Raw genomic sequence first — 18,757 nt, 5'->3', positions numbered from 1 at the left:
GTAAGATGTGACGAATCGACACATGGCGCTGGCCTGTGGCAGAGGTACCATGCTGGCTAAGCTGGGCCCGTCTCTAATATCACAGGTTGACGACGTGCATAGGGAGCCGGGAACCAGCCTACTAGTACTATGCTGGCTGGCTGCCGACCGCATGGAGCTCTGGGTAGGAGAGTGCACTCCCTGTGTTGAGAGCTTCATGAATGGGCTATCGCTGTGAGGAGCTAAGCTTGGTCCCGTCTTATATCGAAATATACTTGGCGCAAGTTGACGACGCGCATGGGGAGTCGACGAGAACTTGCGATCAAAGGTAGACTGGTTCCCGGATCCTCCGCTTGGTGTCGCTGCACTTGTTCCGCTTTCCAATCAAAGCGTAAGATGTGGATTGTTATATATGCGTAAGATTTTCGCAGGAACGAACGGGAACCAGTCTAGATCAAAGGTCACCTGGAAGGGAGGGCAGCGACACTTAGTGGAGGATTCGGGAACTAATCTACGGAAAACATGGCGTTGAAAGTGTACTATGATTTGATGTCTCAGCCATCGAGGGCTGTTTATATGTTTCTGAAGTTAAACAAGATACCGTTTGAAGATAAAGTACTTGCGTTACGAAAAGGTATGCCACGAACGGAAGCTTTTTTGCATGACACTCTATTTGACAAAAGTTGTAATGAAATATGTTCACCTGTAATGGAATTTGTACCCAGCATAATGTTGCAGCAGCCGCTAAGACAGGGTTTTTACGTGACGCAGAAATGTATAGAATGGCGGCAGGAAACTATAAATTCCGTCCCGAGGGACGCACAATAATATTTCTTGTACTAAAATTCTTCACAAGAAATATAAAGTTCCTGTAATTAAAGTAATTATTCCATTTAACAGTACATTACTTTATATAGATCAGGGTCAAACCCTGTAAAACTCTTAAGTTTAGTACAGGAACTAGGAGACTGGGACTTGCGGCACTTGACAGTGATGACTGACGTTAATTTTACCGAATTAACTAGGCCAAGTCTAACCGAGACATATGCTGTTGTATATGCGATGATCATTAATAAATCCCACTCACCAATGTGACATGGGTACAAAGTGTGTAGCCTATTTTTGGTGTCCACAGTCGTGATATTTTTCAAATATTACTAAATGTGGCGTAAAACCATACTCACTCATTATGACGACATTTGTTATAGTTTCATTTTAAAAACCTCTTAAAAGTTTCATTATCTTTTTCCTCAAGTCCATAGGCATGAAAGGCATACGATCGTAGTGACTGGGTGTGGATATAAGCTTGACCATCTGGCAAACCTTGCTCCAACAGATCATAATGACCTGTCTGATATTAGTTGTTATTAACTATAAATACTGTCTAAGTGTTAAAACCCAACTATCCCAGCTGACTGAAAGTATTGTTGAGTGTGATAAGTATTTAGATCATGTAGATGTTGATGGATAATCATGAGCCACTATTTCTGTGTGATAACCCTGTCAGTAGGGCTGGGACGAGTCCATATTTACTACCCAGGTACTTGACCCCTGATAACCTGACCCTACCTAGGTAACCCCTGTAGGTCTCAAGAGTTGGGTACATAATGTCCAATTGGAAATTGTTTTACCCAAGCCTTGGCAAATACTATTTAGATACACATATATATAACGTTCAGATCATGCATACACTGAAGTTGACTGAAGTTTTATCTTTAGCGTATAAAATTCAGAAAAAATGCATGAATAGTCAGAAAAAATGCAAACATAAGCAACTTCTATTGTTATTTTATTAAAGGAACATATCACGTGACTAACCACTGGTCCAGGTAGTCCTGTGGGTACCCGGATCCTACTCAGGACCCATACCAGTTACCCGTCCCAGCCCTGTCTGTCAACCACTCGTTTGTCTGGCCTGTACAGGGATTGTCAGGTAGCCTAGTGGTTAAGGCGTTCGTCACGCCGAAGACCCAGATTCCCAACATGGGTACAATGTGTAAAGCCTATTTCTGGTGTCCCCTGCCGTGATATTGCTGGAATATTGCTTAAAGCGGCGTAAAACCATACTCACTCACTCACTCAATCACTCCGGCCTGTACTACTTATTTACAGAGTTCTGTGGTGGACATGATATTATTGGGATAATTTTGACTGTTATGATAATATTTCTGACTCTCTGTAATACATGCTGGTTTTTGTGCAACTTTATTACAGGAGAACACTTCTCAGAGGAATATGCAAGAATCAACCCCTTCAAGCTGGTGCCAGTTATTGATGATAATGGATTTGTTTTGACAGAGAGGTATGGTACTCTACTGGGTCCTATATTTTCAATAATCTTTTAGCTCATCACAGGCCATAATCCAGACTGACTTAATTGATGTTACTTACCATCTAGTTGAAACTAATGAAAAGTTTAATTGTGACTAATACAATTTCAATTAACTTACTCTAAGTACAACCAAAATGCTGGAGCTCTACAAAAGCTAACATGAGAAGCTCTAATACTCAAGAATATGATAAGGATTGCTTTAAGATTCTACATGTTTTCACAAAGTATTTGTTGCATGCAGATGATTGTTTTTTAAATATATGACAATACATTTGGTTCAACCCAATGAAGGGTTCCAACTATGCTATCTTTGTCAAAACAGGCAACTAATATGGATTGTGTGGTCAGATTCAGTGGTCTGGTTGATTTCATGTCCTTACCCTCACAGTGTTGAATGTCGCTCATTATTTCAACCATAGGTTTATCTCATTCAAGGGGGCACAGGTGGCCCAGTTGTCTAAGGCTCCACGATTTGCTGTGCAGAGCTGCGTCCTTTGGGCACGCCAGAAACCTTTGATCGTGGGTTCGAATCCCAGTTCACCCCGATTATATTTCTAAGTTTGTCAGCACCATACCTGTGCTCGTGGGTTTCACCGAAGTGGTAAACGTCTAAGACCTGCATCACTTCGGGCTTTCCCCCCACATTAAGCTGACACACGTGATATAACTGGAATAATGTTAATAGCGGCATTAAATCCAATTAACTCACTCACTCACTCACTCACTCACTCACTCACTCACTCACTCACTCACTCATCCAGAATTATTTGCAGTCACATAGCAGCATTGAATAACATTCTTTACTCACTCAAAATGTATTTGGGAAAATGACATACAAGAATTTAGTTGATCTTTATGACCTTTGCCTTTTGAACCTAAAGTTAAAACAGTTTATAATGCTGAAGAGTGTCCCCCGAATGTTTCAGGTAGATCTTATATTGGGCCCGTAGTTTCAAACTTGTATGGGTCCTTATGGCCTGCAGTTAATTTGTGTGTTGATTTACCGTATTCAACGTAATAAGCGCCCCGTCTCTAATAAGCGCCCACGGCGATATTTGCTGATATATTGGCTAGTGAACAATCCCAATTAGCATCCCGTCTGATTGATTAGTGTACACAAGAATTATTTGTTCGCGTTTAATACGCACTCATGTGTTATATGCACCCTTAATTATGGGCAATTAAATTCTGGAAAAATATATCTGTCGTATGTAAACATTTCAGGCTGTCAGCATAAACCACGAAATTTACCTTTCAACTCTGTGTTTCTTTTGCCAAATTAATATTCTAATAAGAGCCCCCTATTTCTAATTTTGAAAGCGCCCTGGGGGCTTATTACGTCGATTACGGTATTTGTACAATGAGCTGCAGTTTTTAACTGAGGGCCTGAAGAGTTTATTCAGGGCCTGCTGGTTCTAAAGTCTGTATGTCCTGATGGCAGCCTGGCAATATTGTTCTCAGACACTGTAGGGCTGTGGTCTTTTCTGTCTACCTAATCCTTCTTTTCAGTGTGGCCATTCTGAAGTACCTTTCCTGTAAATACAATGTACCTGATCACTGGTACCCACGCACTGACCTCCGAGCCCAGGCAAAGATTGATGAATACTGCAACTGGCAGCACATGAACACAAGAGGCAGTGCCGCCATGCTCTTCCGAGAACTTGTGAGTATCAACATCACCACAGTTACCTCCCCTTCTCTCAAACTCACTTCTCATAAATGTTATTTGTCCCATAAATTGTTTATCTCAGAAATCATTTATCTCAAATATTGATGTACTTTTTTATTTTTGTTTATCTCAGATGTTGTCAGTATAGAGTTAGTCTTGAATCTAGTTTGTTAATATATGCTTCAATTGGAAATGTCAACCATTACTATTTTGTCTATTCAAATAGTTACAATTTTGAGCCTAAAATTGTCCAGTTATGCTTGTCCTTCCCTAAGGCTAAAAACAATAATAATCTTGGTTCTCCGGCATCCCCCTTATTATGACAAAGTCCGACACACGTTTCGTTTTTACTTCCTGTTTAAGAAAGCAAAAAAGTCCAGAAGTAGGCAAATAACTTCTGTCATTTTTCTTCATGAACTATTTACATGCATAAAATATCACAGGGAGGAAATTGTTTATGGTGACATGAAGTATTCAACAACAAGACCATTGAGAGCCATGCTTTTAATTCACATTGTGTTGATACAAGGTCTCTAAGTGGTTGTCATGTAAAACACACTGGTGTCATATTGATCAGTCATTGTGCAGACAGGGAACTAATTGCATGTACACTGACATTACTTTTGAACTTGAAACTCCACTATTTCTTTCTGAAAAACAGTTAATTAGTGCCACATGTTGAATTTTATGATTGCAAGGAGCTATCACATGTTTAACTTACGTCTAGGCCTAACGAAAATGTTGTAGCGAGAAACTGCTTCTCAAAGGTGATGACCCTTCTAAAAAAAGTTAATGTTATGTTTTTTCACATGAAATTAATTTTTTTCCCCTAATTTCTCCAAAGCTTTGATTAGGGTTGGTATCCCTGCTTGAACGAAATTTGCTTCGATCATTCCAAAATCCACATAATCATTTGTGTCCAATGGAACACATACTGGTTATTGATATTTGAGGAGGTTCTTTTTTATGCTCCTCTGACTGAAAGTCAAGTGAGGTTATGTCATTGCCTGTTTGTTTGGCTCCACAATTTTTGAAACCTTTTTGATGCAGAATTGCAACATGAATTGATAGTTCTTGTGACACCCGTTCAGTTTTTATGTTTGGGATGAAGTATGTTACAGATTGGTCATCTGTAAGGGGATAAGAAGTAGTAGCAGTAGCATTTGGATTTCTTGTGGCCAGAAGAGACCTATTTGCATCCAAGAGGGAGGTGACATTTGTCAGAGATTGAGTTTGAGTATTGATTATCTCCCCTGAGTTTGACCATATTGTCTCCCCTTGGTTGGGATAGATTGTCTCCCCTATAAGGGAGCAATTGTCATTTCTGGTTACCAACTATTTTCCCTGGTTACTAACTGTTTTCCCATTCTTAATGGAAACACTATGTTATTTAAATAATAATTAGGAATTCAAGAGTTATTCCATGTACAACTGTGCACAGCTTGCATAATGCTGCATTAAAATCACAAAATATGGCTCGCTTCCCGGCTCAATTTCCAAGTACAGTACGTTAAACACGCCATCCTTGGATCTGTACCAAATGGAATATACTTGAAAATTTCTGTAGAATTTGAGTATCGATTGTCTCCCCTGAGGAAGATTGTAGACCACAGTGGTCACTTTCTAATGATGGTGTCGATGTAGTTTTTGGAATCAAAATATTTTTAATATTAATTTGGGTATCACTAAATATATTTGTTTGCAGCTAATAATCCCCAGGGCAAAGAATCAACCAATTGACATGGATAAGGTGGAGAAATATCGCAAACTGGTTCGTAAAGCTGTCACCGGTATTGAAACACATTTCCTCAAATCACAGCCATTCCTGTGTGGGAATGACATCTCTATAGCGGACATACTCGGAGCTTGTGAACTCATACAGCTGTACGCCGTACAAGAGGAGAACCTGTATGAGAGCAGCCCCACCGTGAAAGCTTGGATGCAGCGAGTGCGAGAGCGGCATCAGTCTGTGTTTGACGAGTCCTCCAAGATGGTGTATCGAGCCCGTGATGTGACCAAGTCCTCACTCGGATCTAATCTGTGAAGACATGACCCAAAGGTGACAATAATCAGAATGTGTTGTGCTTCGACTCATATGGCAGTAAACAAACGTGAAACGTGAAACTGTAACACAGGCTATGGTTAATAATATAGTGTACTCATGATTCAAGTGAATTGAGTAATTGATCGTTTGATTATATATTGTTTGTCCACAGAAGTATATTATCTGTGTTTCATCATGACAGTTGAATGTCAGTTATTCAATATGTGATACTACTGTGATAAAGAAGTGTATATGACCAATAAATTGATATACCTCAAATATGAAGTTGTCCTAATTCACTTACTCAGACGCGAAGGGAAAGTTTAGCCAGGGCAGAACAGGGTTTTAGTCAGTTTATCTTACCATTTGGAGATCTAGGTGAATGGAGCTTTGGTGTCTTGTGTGATCGGAATTTATCATCTGGACCTGGACTGACATCTTTGCGATGTTGCACACTGTCTGAACCTAGACTGTCACCTAACTGTGTTGCACAGCGAAAGTGTCTGAACCTACACTTCTGACATCACCGTCATAACAAGACAGTGTCTGAACCGATACTAACATCAACAAATGTCACTCAAGGACAGTGTCTGAACCTAGGCTGACATCACTCTGTCACACAGGTACAGTGTCTGAACCAAGACTAACATCACTGTGTCAAACAAGGACAGTGTCTGAACCTAGACTGACATCGCTGTCACACAGGGACAGTGTGCCTGAACCTAGACTGACATCGCTGTGTCACACAGGGACAGTGTCTGAACCTAGGCTGACATCACTGTGTCACACAAGGACAGTGTCTGAACCTAGGCGGACATCACTGTCACACAGGGACAGTGTCTGAACCTAAACTGACATCACTGTGTCACACAAGGACAGTGTCTGAACCTAGATTGACATCGCTGTGTCACACAGGGACTGTGTCTGAACCTAGACTGACATCGCTGTGTCACACAGGGACAGTGTCTGAACCAAGACTAACATCACCAAATGTCACACAAGGACAGTGTCTGAACCTAGACTGACGTCACTGTGTCACACAATGACAGTGTCTGAACCTAGACTGACATTCTGTCACAATGGGACAGTGTCTGAACCTGTCCCGTGAAGAATAGGTATTCAGCAATCCATGCTTGCCTAACAGGCGACTGTGCTTGTCGCAAGAGGCGACTAACGGGATCAGGTGGTGTGGATCGCTGTTGCATGTCATCGTATCCCAATTGCGTGGATCGAAGCTCATGATGTCAATCACTGGATTGTCTGGTCCACTTTACATATTTCGAAATCAACCTTCAAATTGTTTCCGATGATCTCAGTAACACCCTCAAACATTTGGTAACAGTGTTACGTGAAGGTTGTAGTTCTAACTGATATTCCCTGCTGTAGTTTTTTTTTAATTTTGCAAAAGAACAGGTTATGATGCTGTATTGATGAAATGTATAGCCCGATTAGTTTCACAGGCGACAATGCAAAAATATGGATTGACGGACGGAGAAGGACAATCGCATGGTTGACATGATACAAATGTATATTCTACGTGACAGTCCTAAGCTCGTATGTTCACTGATGATCATTTTGTTAAGAGTTAATAATAGCCACCAAGTTTTACCCAAAGGCTGGAGACTTAAATTGTCACGTGACGTAACTGCGCCAATTTGAAATTACCACGCGACAATTCACCATCCTGTCCCATGAGCCTCAACATTTTGATCGACTGTATCCCACAAGAAAACATGAGTAAACGAAAGCGTCCAGTGTTTCTGTCACCCAAAGCTCACAGTCGCGCCGTTCATTAAATGAGCGTTTGATGGATACCTTTAAAAAGCCACGACTGACGTCAGGGTTTCCAGCTGGGCTCTGCGTCTCAACCTACGTCATTTCAATGTTGAGTTGAGCTTCCAGGTGCTCGTCTGTAGAACACTACTCAGTAGAAACAATGATGTATGATCAATAATTCTGCCGGAGATAGTTAGTTATATGGATTGATTACTTGTTTCGAAATGACAAATTGAATTGTTCGCAAATATGAAAAAGCTTCCTTAATGCTTTGATAATGTTGATAGTGAGTGAGTGAGTTGAGTTTAACGCCGCTTTTAACAATATTCCAGTTATATAACGGCGTGTCAGCTTAATGTGGGAGGAAAGCCCGAAGTGATACAGGTCTCAGACGTTTACCACTTCGGTGAAACCCACAAGTACGGGTATGGTGCTGACAAACCTAGAAACATAATCGGGGCGAACGGGGATTCGAACCCAAAATCATAGGTTTCCGGCGTGCCCAAGGAACGCAACTCTGCACAGCAAATCGCGGCGCCTTAGACCACTGGCCCCCCCCCCGTGCCCCCCGTTGATAATGAATAGGTTTGAGATAAAATACCTGGAGTTGTTGATTTAATGTTTTTGTTTCCTGTTGTCATTAAAGATTCATGCTGACAAGACATCCTCCGTGGTCTACAGGATAGGGCGTCCGCCCGGTCGAAGGTCGGTGGTTTGATCCAGGCCGCGTGAAAACCAAGAGACGTTAAAAGATAGTGCTTGTTGTTACCCTGCCTGCTGTCCCGCATTAAGGGGATAAAACAAGGACTCGTCTGATCGAGGGCAGTATACTGTGTCTGAGTGGGTATCCTTGTTAAATTGCGGCATGGTATCTCAGTGGGCTAGCACTATAAAACCGGCATTAGACCAGGTCTTGTACAGGACCGAGCCACGCACACACACATGCATGCACGTCGCTATCTAACTCAATATTTTTGAAAGTTAAACACCATGTCACATCACCTACTGTCAACAGACCCTCGAAGCCACGCTTACCAGTCTCCCCGTAGCCACGGTTACCAGTCTCCCTGTAAAATTTCCAGCAACCTTAAATATGTCTCGGTGACTTGTTTGACTATGTGTCATCAGTACGAGACAGTGCACGTATATCAATCACTGGATTGTCTGATCCAAACTCGATTATTTACAGGCCTGCGTCATATAGCTGGAATATTGGCGACGGCGTAAAATAACAAACAAATAAGTTAGCAGTCACAACATACATCAATATCACAATATAATCCTCTCGTTCCTCGTTAAAACAAGTATGCACCCCTCCCTCCCCAAACAAAGACTGCTTATTGAGAATTAATGAACCTACATCTACAACACAGCACGGTACCCGAGATTTTTTATTGACGCCACTGTTTTCCATTCTTCATTAAATTAAGTAATTGCTAATTAGGACAAAGCATTTCGCGACTGTATTGATTGGATGTGTTCAGTCCAAATGGATCACACTCGTTGAGAATAAGACGATTTATACCTGCGTGAAGCCTAGATAATTCAGCAAGCATCCTGTGTTGCCATGGAAACGAAACAAACCGAGAAGAAATAGATTCTCCGCGTGTTGTGACCGACATTGCAGGTCAAACCCGTATGATGCGTGTTTGTAATTAACGGAAAGAGGAGTATGTCTGTATAGCAAAGGGAGATGACTGGTACATGAGCATGTATGTTTGGTAGCGTTTGTGTCGAGATGAATCTGGACTGCCGGTGACCGAGAAGAGATTAAGTCGACAACTGTTATGGTGTGGTTAAGTAGTCCCAAATTCAGCATACGTCAAACATATACTTGCAATATCGGCTTAGTGCGTGATTGTGTAGGTACATGTACATCCATGACGATGTAAGTGTAAATATATATATATATAGCATTGACAACGATAATGTTTCAACAATGACGATGTAAATGTGTACGTTAATGACGGTGACACTGTACATCCATGACAGTGACTTTGGGTACATCCATGTCAATGACAGTGCGTACGTCCATGACGGTGAAAGTGTGTACATCCATGACGGTGTGCACGTTCATGACGGTGATAGTGTGAACGTCCATGACGGTGTGTACGTTCATGACGGTGAAAGTGGGTACGTCCATGACGGTGTGTACGTTCATGACGGTGAAAGTGGGTACGTCCATGACGGTGTGTACGTTCATGACGGTGATAGTGTGAACGTCCATGACGGTGATATCGTGTGCGTCCATGACGGTGTGTACGTTCATGACGGTGATAGTGTGAACGTCCATGACGGTGATATCGCGTGCGTCCATGACGGTGATAGTGTGTACGTCCATGACGGTGAAAGTGGGTACGTCAATGACGGTGTGTACGTTCATGACGGTGATAGTGTATACATCCATGACGGTGTGTACGTTCATGACGGTGAAAGTGCGTACGTCCATGACGGTGTGTACGTTCATGACGGTGAAAGTGGGTACATCCATGACGATGTGTACGTCCCTATCGGTGTGTACGTCCATGACGGTGATAGTGTGTACATCTATAACGGTGTGTACGTCCATGACGGTGTTTACGTCCATGACGGTGTGTTCGTTCATGACGGTGGAAGTGTGTACATCTATGACTGTGTGTACGTCCCTGTCGTTGTGTACGTCATGACGGTGATAGTGTGTACATCTATAACGGTGTGTACGTCCATGACGGTGATAGTGTGTATGTCCAAGACGGTGAAAGTGGGTACGTCCATGACGGTGTGTACGTCCCTGTCGTTGTGTACGTCATGACGGTGATAGTGTGTACATCCATGACGGTGTGTACGTCATGACGGTGATAGTGTGTACATCTATAACGGTGTGTACGTCCATGACGGTGTTTACGTCCATGACGGTGTGTTCGTTCATGACGGTGGAAGTGTGTACGTCCATGTCGGGGATATGGTGTGCGTCTATGACGGTGATAGAGTGTACGTCCATAACGGTGAAAGTGTGTGCGTCCATGACGGTGAAAGTGGGTACGTTGTGATACTGTGTACATCCATGACAGTACTTTTGGGTACATCCATGGCAATGACCGTGCGTACGTCAATGACGAAGGTAGTATACGTCCATGACGGTGCTAGTATGTACGTCGGTTACGGGGTGTACGTCCATGACGGTGACGGGGTGTACGTCCATGACTGTGAAAGTGTGTACGTACATGGCGGTGTGTACGTCCATGACGGTGATGGTGTGTACGTCCATGACGGTGGTAGTATGTACGTCGGTGACGGGGTGTACGTGCACGATGTTTACACGTCCATGACGGGGGTGGTGTGTACCTACTTAACGTTGACAGTGTGTACGTCCATGACGGTGATAGTGTATACTTCATAACGGTGAAAACATACTTTAAAGATTCACTCACTTCCTTTGGCTGTTGAAATATTGATGAATAAAGTGTAAGTTCAGTTATAAACTAAGAATTTCGCATAAGCTATAACTTGATTCAACTACTGCTTCTTGTGGCTAGTGATATATTGATTATTTCTCTTGATACAGTTTGTGATTGGAGTCGATTCCATTTCGCTCTTTAACTTATATTTTACGTTACACTTATATTTTTTGTTCTCTTCATATTCTCTGGAAATCCTAACGTATGTTAATACAAACGACTTTGTGAAATCCAGGATATATATACTTGCCCGTGCCTACAGACGCGTGTCAACACTTCACCTTGTGTTGGAATGATGTTATATACAAGGGCTAATTACGCTAATAGACATGACAGTTTGCTGACTAAATACAGTAGCGCTACAGCGCTCCAGTGCTGTGACCATATCGTCCGCGCACCTGTCTGCACCACGTGACAAGTCTGCGACACACAGCTTCATCAGACGCCAGTAGACCCGGCAGGAAGGATGAACGCTAAAGGTCTGCCTGGATTAGAAGGTAAAGCACATATTGACATTAGTGAAACACGATCAACGCACGTCAGTCATGTTCGTCTGTTTTTACAATTAGAACAAATGTTTTCAAATCAAAAGGCCACTTTTTTATTGATTTTAACAAAAGGTGATGGATGACCCGTGACAAAGTTGCTGTATCAATCTCATAAAATCAGATCTTTACCCCGATACGATACCCTTTACACAGAGAAGTATCGTGTAGGATTAAAAAATCGGATTTTATAAGATTATTGCTGTATAATGTTCATCAATATATGCACCTCCTCTCAGATCACAGGAGGCGCCCGTTAAGATCTGGTTAATATGTAGACCGTCAAGGGTTTCGTCTTTACTAAACGACTAATGCGAAGCGGGTCCATGTTAATGTAAGTAAAATTGTTAGTGTCAGTGGAACATGTACGTTTCGCTGAAGAATATCAAATGTTTGCCCATCAAAGAATGCCCTTGTAATATGACTGATTACAGACAGTGTTCATGTCAATGTAGGCGATCATACTGTTCGCGTCAGTGAAACTTCATGGACAATGTCTAGACGCTGCGTGCCACTGTGGAATCGCAACACAGGCCATGTTTTATCTAGACCTACTTAGAGGTCTATAATCGGTCCCGGGTCTGCAGCAAGACCGTAAAAAACCCAAATAGGCATTGATACATTTCCGAATTCATGTGTCATATTTATAAGTGATGTCATAGTCTGTGTAGAGGTGACTTGTATTTCACTGATAACAGGACCAATACATCGAAAGAGGCTTTAATGCTTAGTGAGTGAGTGAGTGGGTGAGTATGGTTTTACGCCGTTTTAAGCAATATCCCAGCAATATCACGACAGGGGACACAAGAATCGGGCTTCGCACATTTGTACCCATATAGTGAATTGAAGCCGGGTCTTCGGGGTGACGAGCGAACGCTTTAACCACTAGGCTACCCGATCGTCCATTTTAATGCTTGGTGTTGCAGTGTTAAAATTGATTGCTAATATCACTTTAAAATTATTTTTTATAAACATAGAGACTTTATCCAATTTGTCTGCCAAGGGCACTTAGTTTGGAATCCGAGATAAATCCCTGCATGTACGTTCGTGATGTCTCGCGTGGCGGCAACACTCATGTCAGCCAACTCCGTCCATGTATTGTTGAGAAAATACCGTGTCCTGCAGTCTTCTTCACGTTTGCCACAAGCGGCGGCTCGACCGTGAGGTTGACCGTTGTTGTTTCTGTATGGTTGATGTGAGTTTAAGAGTAAGGTCCCGAAGGAGCATCTGTGATTAACTCCCGAGAAGTACGGTTGCCTTTATCGGCAAGTAGATGTATTTCTGCATTAATTCCTTCTCGGTATTAATGATAAAACGGTGGTCGTGTCGCCAAAGACCTCGGAGTCTAAGGCGCCGCAATTCGCTGTGCAGAGTTGAGTCCCTTGGACACGCCAGAAACCTATGATCGTCCCGGTTCGTGTCTGAGGTTTGTCAGCACCATATGTCCGTGCACATGGGTTATCACCAAGGTGATAAAAGTCTAAGACCTGCATCATTTCGAGCTTTCCTCCCACATCAAGCTGACACGCCGTATATAACTGGAACACTCTTCAACACGCCCTGATATATGTGAAATACTGTTCAAATCGACATTAACCGCATCTCATTATTAACTCACCAACGTCTAGAATGAGAAGCGGCGCCTAACCATACTTACTCACTCACTCAGTGAAATAACATCCATTCAAATGCTGCGACTGTCAGTCGACCAGTCTTATACACGTCACTTGCCGTGTTCGGTGTTCTCTGGATCGCTATCACTGGTCGGCAAGCCGTTCATACAGACGTTGTCGCCTACACGTGGAGACGTTCACGACGTCGTCTCTCTGAGGTATAAACCCATGCTTGGTAGTCTTAAAATGAAACCACAGATAATGTCGTCCTATATATCAAGTGCACTGAGACAGTGAGGTGGTGATGGGACTGTTTGCCTCAATGGTACCGACAATACAGTACAAGCGATGCCAGTATTTCGATAATACTACGAGACGTACTGGTGTTATGGGCACGCTGGTGCCAACTTTGACGTCTCTGCGTTAGACTATCGGCAAACGCTATGTAACATCAGTATAGTGGATTGAAATGGTTAAGCTGTTTTCTCATTTCTCCAAACGAAATGTCCTTGTACCATTAAATCATTGTATTGAGCGGACACGCCCAGGTATAAGCGTCATAATTCGTCAAGGATGAAATCCATACAGAAATACTACAGAAGACACAGCAAACATCCCGCTCTCCGCCAGCTCACAATACATCAATGGATCTGACAGTAGCTCATCGGTGAAGTCCTTCAGGCAATTACAGTCTCAAGTTCCCGATAGCTGCTGAGTACTTGGTTAAGCCTGCGTGTGTGTATGTTCGTCGCATCTTCATCGATTCTAGATTCACATTTATCATTATAAGGCAGTATACCTGTTGTGACACGGGGAATACAAGGACGGGGTATGATGTATTGTTATGGGATATAGTAATAACTCAGTATGTAATTGTCAGCCGTGTACTATAGATAACCGTGTCTGGAAAGATAAAATAAGTTATGGAAACCCAATGTCTAAATGGATAACACAGTATCTAAATGGATGACAGAATGTCTAAATGGATAACACAGTATCTAGATGGATGACAAAATGTCTAAATGGATAACACAGTATCTAAATGGATGACACAATGTCTAAATGGATAACACAGTATCTAAATGGATGACAAAATGTCTAAAGGGATAACACGGTATCTACATGGATAACACAGTATCTACATGGATAACACAGTACCTAAATGGATAACACAGTATCTAAATGGATAACACAATATCTAAATGGATGACAAAATGTCTAAAGGGATAACACGGTGTCTACATGGATGATACAATGTCTAAATGGATGACAAAATGTCTAAAGGGATAACACGGTATCTACATGGATAAAACAGTATCTAAATGGATGACAAAATGTCTAAAGGGATAACACGGTATCTACATGGATGATACAATGTCTAAATGGATGACAAAATGTCTAAAGGGATGACATGGTATCTACATGGATAACACTGTATCTAAATGGATGACAAAATGTCTAAAGGGACAATACGGTATCTAAATGGATGATACAATGTCTAAATGGATCACAAAATGTCTAAAGGGATAATACGGTATCATTGTACATGGATGATACAATGTCTAAGTGGATGATACAATGTCTAAATGGATGATACAATGTCTAAATGGATGTGACAATGTATCCATGGATGTTACAATGTCTAAATGAATGTTACAATGCCTAAAGGGATGACACAATGTAAAAATGGATAAGTGGGTATCTAAATGGATGATACAATGTCTAAATGGATGTTACAATGTATCAATGGATGTTACAATGTCTAAATGGATGACACGGTATCGAATTGGATGATACAATGTTTAAATGGATGATATAATGTCTACATGGATGATACAATATCTAAATGGCTGTTACAATGTAAAATGATTGACACAATGTAAAAATGTTTGACACGATGTAAAAATGTTTGACACAATTTGAAAATGTATGGTTCAATGTGAAAATGGTTAGCACAGTGTAAACATGGTTGACACAATGAAAACATGATTGACACAATGTAAACATGTTTGACACAGTTTAAGAATGGATGACAAAATGTGAAAATGGATGACAGGGCTGACAGGAAACATAATGACAAAGTCTAAATTGAAAACACAAAATTCAAATGCACAAAACACTTTATCGATGCGATTAACCACTCCGATAAACTAAGTATCATGATCCGATAAAACTAATAACGAGGAACTACTTTCAAGCTCCATTTATCAATGCCATGTATTTTTTCTCATTGTAATAAACTATTGACAAACGTTCCAAGTGTGCTTAAATATGTTTTCCATATGTATGTAAGTCATTTGGCACTATATTACAAACTGGGCGATACACTCAAACATTGTATTCACATGGGATTTCTAAAATTTCTTCACTTAGTGAAATAACGTCTTGCAAATCCATTCTAATGTGAATTTGGAAAATATTTGATTTTGATTGGTCAAAGGTATCAAATACCCCCCCCCTCTGATTGAAACAGTCCATTTGACGGCTGCATCAGCGCTGAAGCTAATATTTTTAGAATACTACTACTTTTACTGTCATTGTCGGAAGGCGTATTTAAATTATAATATGTATAATTACAGGCGACGAAATGCAAAGTTGCGGTTAAGACAATATTCAAGGGATGTGTGGCAATATATTTCGTGCCAAAAAACGATAGACATCTTCAAAGAGAATGTATTTCAAGCTTGCTATTTGCCGCGGTTTAAAGCGATTGCTCGTCACGCCGAAGACCCGGGTTCGATTCCCGACATTGGTACAATGTGTGAAGCCCATTTCTGGTGTCCCCCGCCGTGATATTGTTAGAATATTTTATAAATGCAGCCTTAAATCATACTCACTCGATCACTATATACGACTGTGACGTCAAATATTTAAGAATTGACTTTCACTTTGTCTGAGTTCATTGGAGTATGAAAATTCATAGAGTGAGGGCCAAACTGTCGCAAGCTCCGACGCTCATACAGTTTGGCCCTCACTCTATGAAGGTTCATACTCCAATGAACTCATGCAAAGTGAAAGTCAATTCTTATGATTTTTGTATCACAATTTCTTACCTTAAAGGATGTAGGCCAAGGCCTAAACACAATTTTATTTAGTACGTGTGACTTCATGTTTACACTGACAGCCATACAGCAACCAGCTACATCGCGGAGTAAAATAGTTCCTCCAAAAGAGAGGTGACATGTGCGTATGGATGCACAACTTGCTCTTCAGAAACATCTTACGCAGCACATGTCTTCAAATCATATCCTCATTAGATGAGAAAGTTCTGTAAAGAACTACCTCAGTAAGTCAGTCACAATGAAAGTACGTCGTAATACATTTACATCAAGTACAAGACGTCAATATGGCCGACACGATAAACGTGACGGGAGAGATTTCCGAAGTTGTCAATGAACCTGTGGCGATTACATGTGTTAGTCATCATTGATCAACTGGCCGATTATTGAAAGGTGAATAAAGATGCGTCAAACAGACACTAAGGTAAATTCATAGATTGCTGGAGACGGTCAGTGTCAGCCGAAGACACGGATCGAGTCGCTAACCCCGATAGTTTAGATGTGCATTTCTTCGTTTGTTCATTAGGATAGGCCGTAGCGAGGATATTCTTGAACAATCATGCAGTCACGCTCTCTGACATTTCTCAATGTATACTGAAACGCTGAGACCAAGAATAAAGGTTCTAAATGATCAGAAAGAACACTTATGTATGTTTTCGTGCTAGGGAATTCCTAGGGGTTTGCCCAGGAATGTGGAAGTAGTCCATCAGTGTTTACGTCATTTCAAGAACACGGTCTCGTGAAAAACGTATGAACGTCAAATTGTGTCGTTCATACACTTATGAACGTCAATTTCGAGATCATGTGACCGACCTCTCGTCCAGTGGAAAAGCCGTATATCGTGTAAACTTCAAATTTAAAAATTATCTTACGTTACATTGAGCGATATGACATCATAATAGTGACGCACGGCGAACGAAGCCTTTGCAAGGCTTGCTTACAATTATCGTAGCTCTACGATCGCTTTGTGGAACGGTGTCCTGTGTTCTGTGAATCCCCAATGATCGTCGGGCTACAGCGTTGATATAATGTTCAAACAATTCTTACGAATAAAATCTGTATTCAACCTTGTATTTTCAGTGTTATTCCGGGAACAGACTCGACTGTCGAAGAAGCTGAGCGTGGATGAGTTGGCGGCTGTTAGGCGCTACATAGAACAACGGGTGACATTCGAAAACCAGAGTCTTCTGTTCAAACTCCGCCACCTCAAGTCCACACAGGATCTCAGTGAAAGGGAATATGAGCGATCCCTAACTACGCTGCAGCGAGAGTTGGATAAAGAAAAATGGATTGCTCAAGAGTTTCAGCGAGAGTTTGGAAGTCTCGCGAGAGTTCTTCAACAACGAGATGAAAGATATCGCATGAAGAGCGACACATTGATCTCTGATTTGAAAAAGGCGAGACGCACTTTGTCTAGCGTCGATGACGCGAAAGAAAGGATGAATAGCGAAATTAAACAGAAAGACTGTGTTATTAAAGAGCAAGAACTGAAAATGAATCAGTTGAGGGATAATAACAGGAAACGGTATGAGATAGTGGAACTGAAATATTCCGAAGAGAGAGACAAAATGAATAAAGAAATATTGCGATTGAAATATATGTTGGATGAGAAGAATAAAGAAATAACAAATCTCAAAATAGATCTGTATGAAGGAAAGATGGTGGAGAAAAACGTGCGGTTCAAGGACACTTATTGTGACGCTGGCATGTGCAAAGCACGTGCAGACCTAGACCAATGTCGGACCCAGCTTGTCCACAAATGTACAGAAATAACGTCCCTGAACTTCCAGATCGAGCAAGGCAAACAGAAGATCCGCGAGCAGGCCAAGCTGCTGGACTATCTCTCCCCCGTGTTGAGGCAGAGAGACGATGCCAGGAACAACCATGGCTCCAACACACGGGTGAGGCGGCTGACGGCTTACACTCTCTCCAATGTCAGGAAATCAGGCTCTAGGATTTGATAGAGAGGTGGGTTTTCATGTACTCCCTCCAGTGTCAGAACATCAGTGTCATGGTGACAGAGAGGTGTGGCTTCATGTACTCCCTCCAGTGTCAGGAAATCAGACTCTAGGATTTGATAGAGAGGTGGGTTTTCATGTACTCCCTCCAGTGTCAGAACATCAGTGTCATGGTGACAGAGAGGTGTGGCTTCATGTACTCCCTCCAGTGTCAGGAAATCAGACTCTAGGATTTGATAGAGAGGTGGGACTTCATGTACTCTCTCCAGTGTCAGGAAATCAGGCTCTAGGATTTGATTGAGAGGTGGGACTTCATGTACTCTCTCCAGTGTCAGGAAATCAGGC

The 18,757-nt window shown here is 41.7% G+C and overlaps 2 protein-coding genes across 2 annotated transcripts; both read left to right on the top strand.

Moving 5' to 3' along the window:
* Positions 1–237: 237 nt before the first annotated feature.
* On the top strand, positions 238–6,088 carry LOC139472268 (glutathione S-transferase theta-3-like). The gene is made up of 5 exons (XM_071254678.1): positions 238–307; positions 440–613; positions 2,194–2,281; positions 3,821–3,974; positions 5,686–6,088. Exons 2-5 carry the CDS (start codon positions 502–504, stop codon positions 6,022–6,024), a joined length of 693 nt encoding a protein of 230 aa, XP_071110779.1. The 5' UTR covers positions 238–307; positions 440–501; the 3' UTR covers positions 6,025–6,088.
* Positions 6,089–11,703: 5,615 nt separating this feature from the next.
* On the top strand, positions 11,704–18,415 carry LOC139472225 (centrosomal protein of 112 kDa-like). The gene is made up of 2 exons (XM_071254600.1): positions 11,704–11,734; positions 17,535–18,415. Exons 1-2 carry the CDS (start codon positions 11,704–11,706, stop codon positions 18,413–18,415), a joined length of 912 nt encoding a protein of 303 aa, XP_071110701.1.
* The last annotated feature ends 342 nt before the right edge of the window (positions 18,416–18,757 follow it).

Source organism: Haliotis cracherodii, unplaced genomic scaffold (assembly GCF_022045235.1).
Source record: "Haliotis cracherodii isolate W230 unplaced genomic scaffold, xgHalCrac1.p SCAF_24, whole genome shotgun sequence".
Taxonomy (NCBI): domain Eukaryota; kingdom Metazoa; phylum Mollusca; class Gastropoda; order Lepetellida; family Haliotidae; genus Haliotis; species Haliotis cracherodii.
Note: the sequence above shows the minus strand (reverse complement) of the source record. Positions and strands in the feature narration are given on the sequence as shown.

Coding starts and splice junctions, on each gene's coding strand:
- LOC139472225 (XM_071254600.1), top strand. CDS start 11,704: ATGAACGCTAAAGGTCTGCCTGGATTAGAAG. Junction 11,735..17,534: donor AGGTCTGCCTGGATTAGAAG/GTAAAGCACATA, acceptor TTGTATTTTCAG/TGTTATTCCGGGAACAGACT.
- LOC139472268 (XM_071254678.1), top strand. CDS start 502: ATGGCGTTGAAAGTGTACTATGATTTGATGTCTCAGCCATCGAGGGCT. Junction 614..2,193: donor AGTACTTGCGTTACGAAAAG/GTATGCCACGAA, acceptor ACTTTATTACAG/GAGAACACTTCTCAGAGGAA. Junction 3,975..5,685: donor CCATGCTCTTCCGAGAACTT/GTGAGTATCAAC, acceptor ATTTGTTTGCAG/CTAATAATCCCCAGGGCAAA.